The sequence below is a fragment of the Labrus bergylta genome, chromosome 4, assembly GCF_963930695.1.
Source record: "Labrus bergylta chromosome 4, fLabBer1.1, whole genome shotgun sequence".
NCBI lineage: Eukaryota > Metazoa > Chordata > Actinopteri > Labriformes > Labridae > Labrus > Labrus bergylta.
In genome coordinates, this window is record NC_089198.1 from 15152018 (window position 1) to 15165960 (window position 13943).

A 13943-nucleotide genomic window follows, 5' to 3' on the forward strand; every position below is an offset into this window, starting at 1 on the left:
ACAAAACAATCACAAAGATGCAAAGACAGGAAAAAGAGAGACAAGACATTTGCTAGGATACAAAAAAATACAAAGATAAAAGTAATCTGTAAATACAAGGTGACACAAATATGTGAAAAATACCCAGTGACAAAAAAAAATACTGAAATCGGCACACCAAAAAACTCACAGAGACAAAAAATAACTGGCAAACACAAATTAAACAAAATAGATGCTAAATAACTTCAAATTGATGCAGTCTGCGTGTAGAAGGGTTGGATTGTGCTTTACTGGTCAGTGCCTGAGAGCCACTGTCTCAAAACTAACCATGTGTGTAATGTGTCAACCTTTCTGAATTACACTGAATTACAGATTTTAAGGCATCTGTTGGGCCAAATATGTATTAAATGATGAGTGTGTCATGTACTGTTAAAAACATATAAAGATGTTGAATATTATACAATTTACTAACTGAATCCTGTCAGTTGACCCAGAAGCAGTCTGAGCCCCTCTATCTTCACTGCTAAGCGCTCCCTGGGGGCAGGGACGAGGTCTTCTCGTCTCTGAAAATAGCACAAGGGGGGAACACGAGAGTGTGGTTCGCCTGGTGCTGGAAAAATACTCGTTGTGGTCATGCTGGGCTGCAGGGATTGCAACATTGACCGCCCTGTTGCTGCCTCTCAGAGGTGATGTCAGCAAATGTCTCAGTACCTGGTTCAGAGCACAGTGACCTGAGGACTACGCTCCATGTTCAGATGATCAAATTCAACTGTTGACTTTTTCTTAGTAAGCATATAAAGTAAGTACACTTTTGTCTTTTATGTCATAAAAACTGTACTTAAATTTTCTGTTCCTGTCTTGATGCATCCCGAGAGGACTTGGGGGGGGGAAAATGTAACTGTTGCATTAAGTATGTGTTCGGCCACGTGCTCACACATTATTGCTGCACTATGGTTTTTGTAGCTCAGCCTTGAGATCTGGAGTTAGAAGTTCAAATAAAGTAAGAAAAAAAAATATATATATGGAATAATCTTATCTTTCAAATGTTATATCAGTATATACTCTAATAATTGTTTTATCATCTCCACAACAGCACTGGATCAATGGGGGATCTGAGGCAGAAGATGGGGGTTGTGTCTCAGACGATATGCCCGAGTACCCGGGCTGCGTCTGATGAGGACTTAAAAGCACCAAAGAAAGAAGAGAAAATACAGATGAAAAGAGAAATCACCCTGACAAATGGAATCTGCCTTATTGTTGGAAACATGATCGGCTCTGGGATCTTTGTCTCACCTAAGGGTGTCCTCATGTACAGCGGCTCTTACGGGCTGTCGTTGCTGATTTGGGCTTTTGGGGGCATCTTCTCTGTGTTTGGGGCTTTGTGCTACGCAGAGCTTGGTACCACCATCACCAAGTCAGGAGCCAGCTATGCCTACATCCTGGAGTCTTTTGGAGGCTTCTTAGCTTTCATCCGTCTGTGGACGTCCATCCTACTGATTGAACCGGCCAGCCAAGCAGTGATTTCTCTGACATTTGCTAACTACATGGTGGATGCTTTCTACCCCACCTGCCAGCCGCCCTATGACTCTGTACGACTTATTGCTGCAGCCTGCCTCTGTAAGAAACAGTTTGTGTGTCTGAATGAGTGTGTGAGATATAAAGTTCAGCATATAAGTTCACTCTTGATCTATTATGTAACATACATTTTTGTGATATTCCAAGTGTTTACGGAAAAATACAGACAGGAAAATTCTCTTTGCTGCTGCTTTCACTTGACTACTCTCTTGAGTTTATGTTCCACCACAAAGAGTTTAGAAAGCCTGAAACAAAACACTCACAGGACTAATGTATAAAACTCTGACTAATTGCCAATTCAAATGCCTAGAAATAATTCATTTAAATAAGCTATATTTTTAAGATGGTAATATGCTGATTTTAATGTCTTTATGTGGCTGTTAAAATTAAGATCTGATTCCATAATTACAACAAGATTTCTGGCTTGATTTGTAGATTTCAGTGACATGGAGTCAAGGCAAGCACTGACCATTAACCTTCCTTTTTAGGGCCGAAGACAGGTATTTCAGTTATTTTCGCACATGAGCACATCCACTCATTGATTCCTTCAATACACCTGGGGAGTGTAGGGCACTGTAGTCATATGATGACACTGAGATATACAGTTGTGTGTCGTTTGCGTAAGCATGGTAAGAGATATTATGATATTCCAGAAACCAAGCAAGCGGCAGTATGTAGATGTTAAAAAGATTAGGCCCAAGAATTGATCCTTTGGGAACGCCACATATTATATTCCTACACTCAGATTCATGATTATCAAAGAACACAAAATAGTCTCTGTCGTACTCTGACAAGTAAGTTTTTGAACCAATTCAGTACAGTACAAGAAAGTCCCACCCATCCTTCCAGTCTGTGAAGCTGTACGTTAAGATCAACTGTTTCAAAAGCAGCTCTGAGATCAAGTAAAACTAGAACTGTGACTTTTGACGCATCACTGCTCAGGCGAATGACAATACAGATGTCAGTCTGCCACCTGAGTTCATATCAGCCTCACTCTCCTATAAGGCTGTATTAAAGGGAACATATTATGAAAAATCCCCTTTTAAATAAATCCAGCCAGTCCTTTGTTTGTGGTCTGCATAAGTCTTACAACACAGAGAAAAATGCTCCGTTAAAAATCTGCTCAACTTGATGACAACGTGATGTCACAAGTTGGATTCTAGTAAAAAAAAATCCCCTCCCTTTCCCTGATATCTCCACCCATGGACTCCACCCCCAGCCTAGAGCGAAACGTTTTTCCGCAGGTCTGACATTTTTATTGTCTCTAGCAAAGGAGTGACGTCTACCGGGAAAACTCAGGGGGTTCTCATTACATTTAAAGAGACACACACACCAAAGCGGAGCGTTCTGAGCGAGCTGGTTTATAAAGGGTCACAAACCTCCTCTGGTGCTTGATTCATGTTTTATTTTAACAAAAGCACAGCACATATGTTTCATTTAGACCACATGAGACTGTTTTAAAATGTAGAAAAGGGGTATAATATGTCTCCTTAAGGTACTGCTGATGCAAATCCAAGATTTCCTGCTGCTGCTAGTTCTCTGTAAGAATGTTAAATTAGCACTACATGGGTTGGCCTTTATTGTGAAGCAGCCACAAGAAAGCCTTTTGTCAGTGTAGATATTCTTTATCCTCTGGGGGTATAAAACTCTTCAAGAAATCCTTAAGTCTTATCTAGCTGGAATAACAGGTCCAAAATGAAGTGGTGGAGAGATATTATGGTACCAGTAGGCTATTCATTTATCCAAGTTTCAAACCCAGTAACCCTGTGTGTGTGAGACTGGCATCGGCTATAGTTAGAATGGCAGTCCTTTAAAAATACCATCATGGTCTTACAGCATGGCTTTGTGCTGTGAAGAATGTCGTTAGCAGACGTGGTATTTAGGTTAAAGATCAGAGATACAGTAAGTCACGAAATGCTCAGCATCTGTTTTTGTACCCTCATACTGTATGAGACATACGAGACATAGAGGAGATGGTTAGTGGTCTTCTGTACATGGCTGGGATTACAGGCTTTGTTATACAGCTTCTTAATTTAAAGTAAGCCTCACAAAACTACACAACACATGTGAACTTTATCCCTGAAAGAAGAAGCTGTACAATGCTTTGTTTGTTTAAACTCCCAGTCATTGCGATCAGTGTTTTTTCATGATTCCTCTGGTTTGTCCAGGTATGCTCATCTTTATCAACTGTGCCTATGTGAAGTGGGGGACTATGGTCACAGACATTTTCACTTACGTCAAACTCATGGCCCTCGTCCTTGTCATCATTGTAGGAATCCTAAAAGCGCTGAGAGGTAAAATGAGATAAAAGTATAAATGCTTCAAAGGAAACATACATATGCACATATGCACCAATCACCACTTTAATGTTTTTACTTTCTATGTGCAGGAGAATCAAAGAGCTTTGAGAGTCCTTTTGAAGGCTCCTCTACAGATCCAGGAGCGATCGCTCTGGCACTTTACTCAGCTCTGTTTTCCTACTCTGGCTGGGATACTCTCAACTTTGTGACTGAGGAGATTCAGAACCCAGAGAGGTAACATATGTGCGCACACACACACACACACACACACACACACACACACTCACACACACACACACACACACACACACACACACACACACACACACACACACACACACACAGACACACACACACACACACACACACACACACACTCACACACACACACACACACACACACACACACACTCACACACACACACACACACATACACACACACACACACACACACACACACAGACGAAATTACATTACAAAGTACAATTACATAAGTATGAATGATACTGAAGTGAAACAGACTCTTAAGTTTGGAGTTGAAATGTCTTTTAAATATACAGATTTTTTTCCTTTCATGAATCTTCTGTAATCTGTTTACTCTAGATTTTCACTGAATCAGTAACCGCTCGGTGTTGTTGTTGTGTTTTTAGGAATCTTCCTCTGGCTATTGCAGTTTCCATGCCCTTAGTGACCATAATCTACCTGCTGACTAATGTAGCATACTATGTTGTTTTGGACATGCCGTCTCTTCTGGCCAGTGACGCTGTCGCTGTGGTAAGCGACACACACAGTCACCTGAGAGAGATAATTAATACTGCTTCTAACTTTAGTCCTGCTCTTCTCAGAAAAAGCCGGCCTCTGATGTTTTGCACTGTGACACCAGTAAACCTTGTTTGCATGCTGTCAGTGTAATGTTGAAAAATGTGTTGTCTGATTTTGAAAGGTTCTTCTAAAAACATACCTTCTTCATCTAGAGAGGGCAGTTTGTAATAATCCATGTTAATCTGACCCCACAGACATTCGGGAATGCGGTCCTTGGACCGTTCAAGTGGATCATTCCTATCTCAGTGGCCATGTCCTGTTTTGGAGGTCTTAATGCCTCCATCATTGCCGCCTCAAGGTATGTAGGAGATACTGAACAACAAACAGCCTTAGCCTTATAATAAGTACGTCATCAATAACCCTTTTTTGTTGAACATGCAGGTTGTTCTTTGCCGGGGCCAGAGAGGGTCAACTCCCAGACACACTGAGTCTGATTCACATGGAGCGGTACACACCCATACCTGCCCTTCTGTTCAGTGTGAGGACCATTTAACTTTATCGTAGAAATTATTCATTTTTTCCAAAAAATAAATACAAAGTTCAGTTGGAATAATGAATGTCTTCTCTTCATGCTGCAGGGGCTGATGAGTCTGATCTTCCTGTGTGTGGAGGACGTATTTCAGCTCATCAATTATTTCAGTTTCAGTTACTGGCTCTATGTGGGTCTGTCTGTGGCCGGCCTCATCTACCTGCGCTTTACTCAGCCGGACAGACACAGGCCTTTGAAGGTAGGAAGGCACAAGATATAATATCAAAAGTCCACTTTGTAAACTGTATCTACTGTATTACTTGCAGAAACATCTTTAGTTACATTTTGAGTAAAGATTGAGAGGTTTCTTTACATTGTCCCAATCAAAAAAGCCTCTGCATATTTTAAATAAGCTCCACGAGCAGAAACGTGGTAAAACTAAATGCTACAAGTCAGAGTTACGTATTGCTCCTTTTGAGTTTTTCTGTGTTCAGCCAAACCTCATTGATCTTTTGTATCAAATAAACAAGGAAATATAGCTGAGTTATATTTTTATGCACTAGACTCCTGAGAAAGTTCAGTTGTTCTCTCATGTAGTGCCTTCATTAGCTAAACACATTGTGTAAAGTATACATCAGTAATAGTTCATTTGAATCCTTGTAGAAAAACAAGATACTCCCACTCAGCAGTTTTCTCTCTCTCTCTCTCCGCAGTTGACGTTGTTCTTCCCCTTCATCTACTGTCTGTGCAGCCTGTTCTTAGTCATCGTCCCTCTGTTTGGAGACACCATCAATTCCCTCATAGGAATTGGCATCGCACTCTCAGGGGTGCCGGTCTATTATGTGGCAATTTACCTGCCAGAGGAAAGGAGGCCCAAGTTCATACGCAAGCTATCCAGTAAGTTTCTGGTTCAAAGCTACGGAGGCCAAGCGAGGCCATGCTTTCATTTTTTTTATTTATTTTAAACACCATTGCTTTGAGTTCCCAAGTTAAGTAGTTTTGCTTCTAAAGAAACGAATATCATTGCTCTCTCAAAGGAAAACTAAAATTAGAATTATTTTTATTACCTAATTAAGAGTACGTTTCCAGTTATCATTTTTATCCTGTGATCTTGAGAAAACAAAAGTGTTTTTTTTCCATAATAAGTTTATTTTTTTTAAAGCTGTAAGCTAATGGGTAATCAAACATATTTTTTTACATGAAATGTGGTCCAAGCACTCTCTTGATTTTCGGTATCCACTGTCTTCTTAGATCATTTTCACATATGAAGTCTAGAGGACCTGGTGTGATTCAGGGGGGAAGTTGTGACATTGTTGCATTTTCATTTGGTTCGGTTTGCTTTCTCACTACACTTGGTCAAGCCTGTCAAATGTTACTTACCATAGCCACCCCCCACTAGGCGGGGCTGTAGCCCTGGTCAGCGGCACTATGACCAGAAAGTAAGCTTAGTTGTGTATGCACCCTTAGTTGTTTTTTTTAATCTGGCAGCGATGAAATGAAAAAGGTTGTCAGATTCTCTATTTCTATAACTTACAACCTGTATTATAACAAAGACATGAATAATGATAATAACATTTGAGCTTCCCACCCTGAGAGTGAAGTCATGGGAATATGGCCTCGGTGGGAATATGGTCCAATAAGTTTTATCAAAGACACCAGAACACTTGACTGCAGCACAATATATGTTTTAATGGGATTGTGGAGGTGGTTGACTACTGCCCTGTTTTCGAGCCATGTGTCAAAAATGTAAAGAAGTGAATTCATTATACAGCAGTAATTAGCTTTGATTGTCACAGTAACTACAGTTACTTCTTCTCCTCCTGCAGACGCTGTCACCATATTCACCCAGAAGCTGTTCTACTGCTGCCTGACTGAATTTGACACCGACACAGACGCACAAGCAGGCGGTAAAAAGCAATGAGCTGCAGACAAGCCTCATGGCCCAGTACTCAGCTGCCCCTTGGAGGCCTCAGTCTACTCCATGTGCTGACATTCATGCTCCCAGTGGGCAGAAAAAAAACTTTTCATAGACTGAGCGGCGAGGGAGCATGTGTAAAAAAAAGACGACTCAAACGACTCCGCAGGAAAGGAGCAAGAACAACATTTGAGAAACTTTTGCCGTTTTCTGAAAATGGGATTCATTTTTCTACAAAGATGAAGGAATATCTTCTATGAGGATTTTATAAACATAGGTACACAGCAACAGCTCAGCACTTTTTAGACTTTTGTGATAACTTTTTGTCTGTGGAAACATCAAATAATGATGTGGCTGGAATACAATCATGTTACAGCTCTAGATATATATAATATGCTCATTATACTGTATAGCTTTGTACAGTTTGATTCCAGATTCAAATGAACTGTAAATAACACAAATATAAAACAAACAGGTTGCTGAACAGTCTAACTCAAAGTAGTTCAGTTCTCAGTTTGAGGTATTTTTATTCACTTTGAATATTTAATGCGATCAGGTTTACATTTTGTTTTCAATGTATGCCACTTTAAAATCACCAGCAGTGTATTTCTGTTTCCCTGCAATAAGAAAGAGATTATTTTGACCATTTTTATGAAACTTTAACACAACACTTTCCCTACTTTAGGTGGAGCCTGGTCCACTGTTACTGCAGGTTCAGTACTGCTGCACACATAGTGTTCAATCAAACTGTCAAACGTTAATGGACCAAGATGTTTGGTATCATGTATTACATGTTGGGAGGACGGTTATTCCTCATATGTATTGGGAAATAGCCAGATAGAATTTAAAAACAGATTATACCTAAAGAATATATTTATAATTTTAAAGATGACTTTCACTTACAGTACCTTCAATTTCATTTTTTCTGTTTTTCTTTCATTTGTAATTTGTCTTTTGTAATGAGCTGGAAAAATGATTAGGCATCCCTTTCAAAAACAGTATATTTCTTTACAGGTTTACAATATTACAGAGTTTACCTTCTTTTTATAAGTTACTGTATACTAATAAACTGGTGGAGCCTCAACACAGTACAACAACTCTTCTTAAACAGCTCATAGCTTATTATGTCCATTGATTGACTTATTTACACTGTTTATCATGAAGAAGCTCACAACTTTGAATTAATGCATTTAATTGCTTTTTTATAAGAACAGGTCAATCATTACATCTTTCAAAGTAATCAGCTGTTCAACAATTTTGGATATTGGTTTCATATAATGCAAATGATAAACAATGAATTATAACAAAAACATGTTTCTAACATATAGCTTCAGTAATATTCAAAGTTCAAATAAGATTCTAGCTGCAATTAAAAGCCACTATTTTAAAAACTACGACATCAAATCTTGATGATACCTAATTAAAAAAAAGGGTTATTCATGTAAAGAGATTTATTTTCTTCCAGTTAGGTTGAAGTGCAGTTTGCAGTATCAAACCCAGAACAGATCCATTTGTTGCTGAACTGTTTGTACCCCTCAGCATTGATCAGGTTACTCCCTGAACAGAGAAAAACACAAAGACATTCATGAAGACAAAAAAGTTCAATGAAATCATTTTTTCATGGTATTTGAGGTGTGCTCTGAGGTAAACAGATCAGATACTTACCGTCCATCAAGTTCTGCAGGCTGCAGTAGTTTGTGCTGTTATCAACCGGCTCTTTAGAGAACTCAGACACCGCCTCTCCCTACACACACACACACACACACACACACACACACACACACACACACACACACACACACACACACACACACACACACACACACACACACACACACACACACACACACACACACACACACAAGCACACAAAGAGGGGAGAGATAAAAACTGAAGCTGTATGGTTCTCAACTGTTTTAATAGAAACATTAGAGATGATGACATTTTGTATTGAAGTCCTGTGGTCTTGAAAAAAGCTTGTTCGGGGCTAAAACACACACTTACAGTCACTTTGCAGACGGTGGACTGCTCCAGGAGAAACTGAAGGTCGCTCAGTTTCTTGGTGGTTGGAGAGGTGTGTGTGGCTGTGATCAGGTACGGAACTGACGCCACAAGCTGCAAAAAGTTTCAAAATCACTCTTACAGACACATCAGATACAATCTATTTCAAACTCAACCTAAACTACGATCACTGAATTGTCCATAACTGCAGATTTCAAACAGACACAAGAATCTGTTCTGCTGTGGACGTTGCCGTTCTGAAGGGATCTTGCACTTTTTCTCAGTAAGTTAAACGTGTGCTGTGGTTAGCTGACGGGGCGTGGTGTCAATGCGGTGGTTACACCAGATGACATCAGTAAGGCAGCGCCCGTTGTGGGGTTATTTTGGCTTCAAACTATACAACAGAAGGAGACTGAGAAGCACAGTAGTATACTGGCTGTAGCAAATTCAGTGGCAACCAATCCATGTCTCCCATATATTAAATAATATGAAACACTGTGTCATTACTAGAAAAGTTATTTATGTCGAGGGTCTTTGAGGATATAGGAAGACATTTTAATTGATTTCCAAGTCATATATTTACTGTAGGAGCTGTAATGTGTATTTTTACCTCGGTTGATTATTTGTTATATTTTGCTCCTTATATGGGTTTTATATTATTTCCGGTAATTAGCAGTGGGAGTGGTTTACCTTATTTTTACATGTGTATTGGGGTGGCCAGAGGCTTGACAAAGAGGGTGAGTGAGTTTGAAACATTTTCTGTTGACCATCATCGTAATTTTTATCTTCATCATCATCACCATAATCATCATCAACATCTTTTGAACATTTTGTTTACAATTAGTTTTTCACTATTGTGTTTAATAAATCCACAAACATATCTGGAATTTGAAATTTTGATACAAACGAGTCACATGTACAGACCCACTTAGTCTCTGTGCGGAATTGTTCAATCTTAAGCTGCCACAATATTTATCACACCTCAACATTAGATCAGTTAAACAAGATGTGTCTGACCTCATAGGAGCACTTCTCTCCTGCATACAAACAGCTCTGTTTGATCTGCCAGGCCTTGATCTGGTTCACCAGCTTTCCTTGGACAAGCTCACATGAGATGTCAAACAACCTGAACAGCCCCACAAAAACACATCATTAATACAAATATTAACTTTACAAACTTTATATTAAGAATCATCTTAACTCTGTATGTTTCTGCACAGGTATGACTAATGTGAGTCTTGTGGTCTCCACATATCCTGCATAACATGCATGAGAAATTAGTCTGCAGAGCTTTGACTTCCTAAGTTCCTTGTCTAACATGCATTTGACCCTTTTACTCTGTGACAGAAGTGAATTATATGCAACTGAAAAACACACAAGAAAGAGTTATCTCCGTCTAAGAGCAAGTCACATGGTGCAGCATCTGCTCTGTGAACATGAAGTAACAGCTGCTGCATGGACATTTATTATCAAATCAAACCATTTTTTTCAATCGAACATAAAAACAGAGAATTCCTAGAGAGAGTCCCTCAAAGCAAACTCAATACACAATGACAAGCTCTAAATTTGCTTCATGAATGCATATCATGAAAATACATAAATGAAGAACATTAAACTTACCATTTGACTTTGCACTGTGAGGTTCGGTCTGCCATTGAGATGGTGAGCGTGGCCCCCAGGAGAACAGCAGAAGTTACAAACAGCAGTCTCAGGTCCATGATCAAGATGGACAGATCTGCTCTGCATGTGTCAAGTATGTTTATCAGCGTGTGGACGGCTTCTGAACGCAGCTCAATCTCCCCCGAGGGCTAAAAAGAGCCGAGCATCATGTGATCATGTGGACGGTACAACATTGATTAACATGGACCACAGCAGGAGGAAGGAGAGTGGAGGAAACTGAAGATGAAGACAGAGCAGCAGTTACAAACAAACTTTAGTTTAAAAAGAACAAACTGAGAGATGTTAAACTACTTATGTAAAATATGGATGTTCATTTGTTGGATATGTTACAAAATGAATATACAAAATATTTAAATAAATTATTATATTGTGTTTTAATGGATTTAATTACTTTCTGTGCCCATTGTTATCCACTGACAAGATTTGGAATTTAACTTGCAGAGACCTGAAACTTAACTTAAAAAACAGAGTCCCAGTCCAAAACATTTTCAGAGATCATCCTACAGCCATTTTTTTTAACCAACAGTATCCATGCTCCACAGCCTTCATAAGACCTATAAAAAATGGACATTACATCTCTATGAATCATGATGCAAATGCTCTCAAAGAGAGATTTACCTTCATGCTATCCTAGTGGTCTATATTCAATCAGTTCAACCTTTTTAGGGATTTTAAACAACAGACTTTTGGCTAACATGGAGCAGCAAAACAAAAGCACAAAACTAACCTGAAATCAGCACATTGTCTATTCATGCTGATGTGGTGGGAGTTGCCTTCTTGCACATCAAGTAGAATAAATATCACCATCAACATGAATACTCTACACCGTATCAATATCATCATCAATATAATCATCATTAACATATTTTTTTCAAACAGTAATCGGCTGCAGTCAACAGCTACACGAGAGTCAACCAAACATTAGATTTAAATAAAAATAACAACACTGCTCTATAAAGCTAAAGGGGAAAAAACACAAAAACACGGCTTACATTCTAGGTGATCTGGTTTTTCACAACATCAGTGTGATTATTTGTCCATGATTTCTAAACATGAGTCATAGTTGACAGACAGTGAAATGTTTTCTCTGGCTGCGATAGCCTCACTAACATTCATATTTATAATAACCCAAATATCATCAACTCTCCCAAATATTCAGATTTAGTGATTGTTGTTGTTGATGGGCTGATAGCTCAGATGAAAAGTTGTCTAAGTAATGAGGGGAAAAGTTGAGTCATGAACTGAAATAAAGCCAGGAATATGTGTGTAAAAGTGTTGATGCATTGGAATTTCCACATCCTACATGTGCATGCATAGCATGGGAACCAGAAGAATCTGAATGAGGTGTCCACTTGGAAGTCCCCCAGCAGAGCTATAGAGCCCCCCAGGCAGACCCCCTTCCAGAAGCTACCCAGATACTCCAAGACAGCTGCATACTTCGAATTGCCTTTCGGTTCATATGCACAAACAACAGCCAGTGCTTCCTCTCCATAACTCCAAGTCCCAAAGAGGCAACCCTCTCATTCCCAGAGGAAAACTGCCCGGGGCCTCGTGAGTATCACCACACCTGCCTGGTGCCTCTCACCCTACAAACTCTGATATACGAGAGCGGCCTTCCCTCTTTGCAAAGAGTTTGGCTCAGAGCCTTAGCTGTGTGTTGAGTTTAAAACAAACAAGAAACTTTTGTATTTAATGTTGAAAATATTTGAACTTGAACCTTTTCCTACTGATAACAGCAAGAATGAGAACTAAAGAGTCATAACAGGCTCTCTGGAGATGATTTGTTCTCACATGTACAATAATCATTTGACACTGTTGTTTTAATACCATGGCATTGATTCTGCTGAATTTGTCCTGGCACATGAAATACTGCTGTGACTGTAAAGACTTCTTAGTTTCCTGAGATGTGAACAGACATTTCTGAGAAGTGTTAGAATCTAAAGAAAGTACAGCAAACATATTCTATATTTTAGGTAGTGGGGAGTGAAAAGTATTGAATGCGAGCAGCCTGAGTCAGAAGAGGATTGATTCCCTCTTCAGCCCGTTCGCCCTCTACTGACAAAAGGTTGAACTTCACATATCACACAGTTTGATTTGTTTAAAATTAGAAAATTATTGTGTTTTCTCACAACTGCCATGTTGATAGTAACATTCACTTAAAAATGAAAGGAATAACACAACAGATAATCGAGAGTTCGTCAAACTGTTCTTGTCGTGTGGAACATTATCTAACTCTGATTATTGTCTTTTTAGCTAAGAGTCTCTCCCCTTTGAGTGACAGTTCATCATTTTCCCAAAAACTTTGTCAATGAACATCAGGTACTTCATATTATAGACAACGATCATTGCTGTCAGAAAGTGAAACACATTGATATACATGTCATTGTAAAATGTAAAACTCTGACAAAGACTGCATTTTTTTTGTACAGATGGCGCTTGATTCAGATTTTCTGCCTAATAAAACTGATAGTATGACTGAAGAATGGGCATATAAGGGCATACAGGTCTACTCACAAATGATTACAAACAATATGATTGATACATTTGAAACATTAGTAACTACATGTAATATACCTCACAATAACTTATTTCAGTATAAGTAAGGAGCTACCTCCTGAAACAGCAGAGAGACGAAACAGAACCAGAGAATTCATGGGTTAAATGAATTTCTTAGTGAGAATAAAGATAGTGGAAATAGTAAATCTCAAGCTCTCAAGCGAAACAAAGACGAGGTAGACAAGGCCGTTCAATCTATTAGATGTTCAGTAAGTGTAAGATCTAATCCAGAAGTACATAGATGCAAACATGGAAAGTTGTATGAAAAGGAAGTAAGACCTTTGGATTACATTGAATGACTGCCATACTGTTCATTTTACATCTTTCACTGACATGTCACTCAGATTTATATTCAGGTTACAGGACATGAGCCTTTAATGTAGTAACAGACAAACCTGTAACAATACCTCCTTTCAGTCTCATTACTCCAGGAAACAAATAAACTGTCTTATACCTAAAGTCTGGAATTTAAAGCTTGACTCCAAGCAGCGTTTTGACATGTCTAGCTTTAGATCAAGGCAGGCACAGTTTCTGCATGTTTGTCTTTTTTTTAGAATCAGACTGTCTCTTTACAATTGTGTAAATAAAAACCTGTATATATGTCGTTTGGCCATAGTTTTCAGTTCTTCAGTTCTACGCATTTTA

At 39.0% G+C, this 13943-nt stretch overlaps 2 protein-coding genes across 3 annotated transcripts; one reads left to right on the forward strand and one right to left on the reverse strand.

Moving 5' to 3' along the window:
- Positions 1-606: 606 nt before the first annotated feature.
- Positions 607-8145, forward strand: LOC109997499 (Y+L amino acid transporter 2). Of its 2 annotated transcripts, XM_065953830.1 has the most exons (11): positions 607-778; positions 943-979; positions 1073-1596; positions 3723-3848; positions 3944-4088; positions 4506-4629; positions 4872-4975; positions 5059-5155; positions 5256-5405; positions 5860-6043; positions 6973-8145. In XM_065953830.1, exons 3-11 carry the CDS (start codon positions 1083-1085, stop codon positions 7065-7067), a joined length of 1539 nt encoding a protein of 512 aa, XP_065809902.1. In that variant the 5' UTR covers positions 607-778; positions 943-979; positions 1073-1082; the 3' UTR covers positions 7068-8145. The 2 variants fall into 2 exon arrangements, with proteins under 2 accessions (XP_065809902.1, XP_020507657.1); XM_020652001.3 differs by lacking the exon at positions 943-979 and having other exon boundaries at positions 608-778.
- Positions 7202-11462, reverse strand: wu:fc46h12 (uncharacterized protein LOC568958 homolog). Its single transcript, XM_065953831.1, has 5 exons — positions 10683-11462; positions 10080-10188; positions 9066-9176; positions 8727-8805; positions 7202-8618 (listed from the first exon to the last, which is right to left on the reverse strand). The coding sequence occupies exons 1-5, from the start codon at positions 10778-10780 to the stop codon at positions 8527-8529; spliced, it is 489 nt and encodes a 162-aa protein (XP_065809903.1). The 5' UTR covers positions 10781-11462; the 3' UTR covers positions 7202-8526.
- Between the last annotated feature and the right edge of the window lie 2481 nt (positions 11463-13943).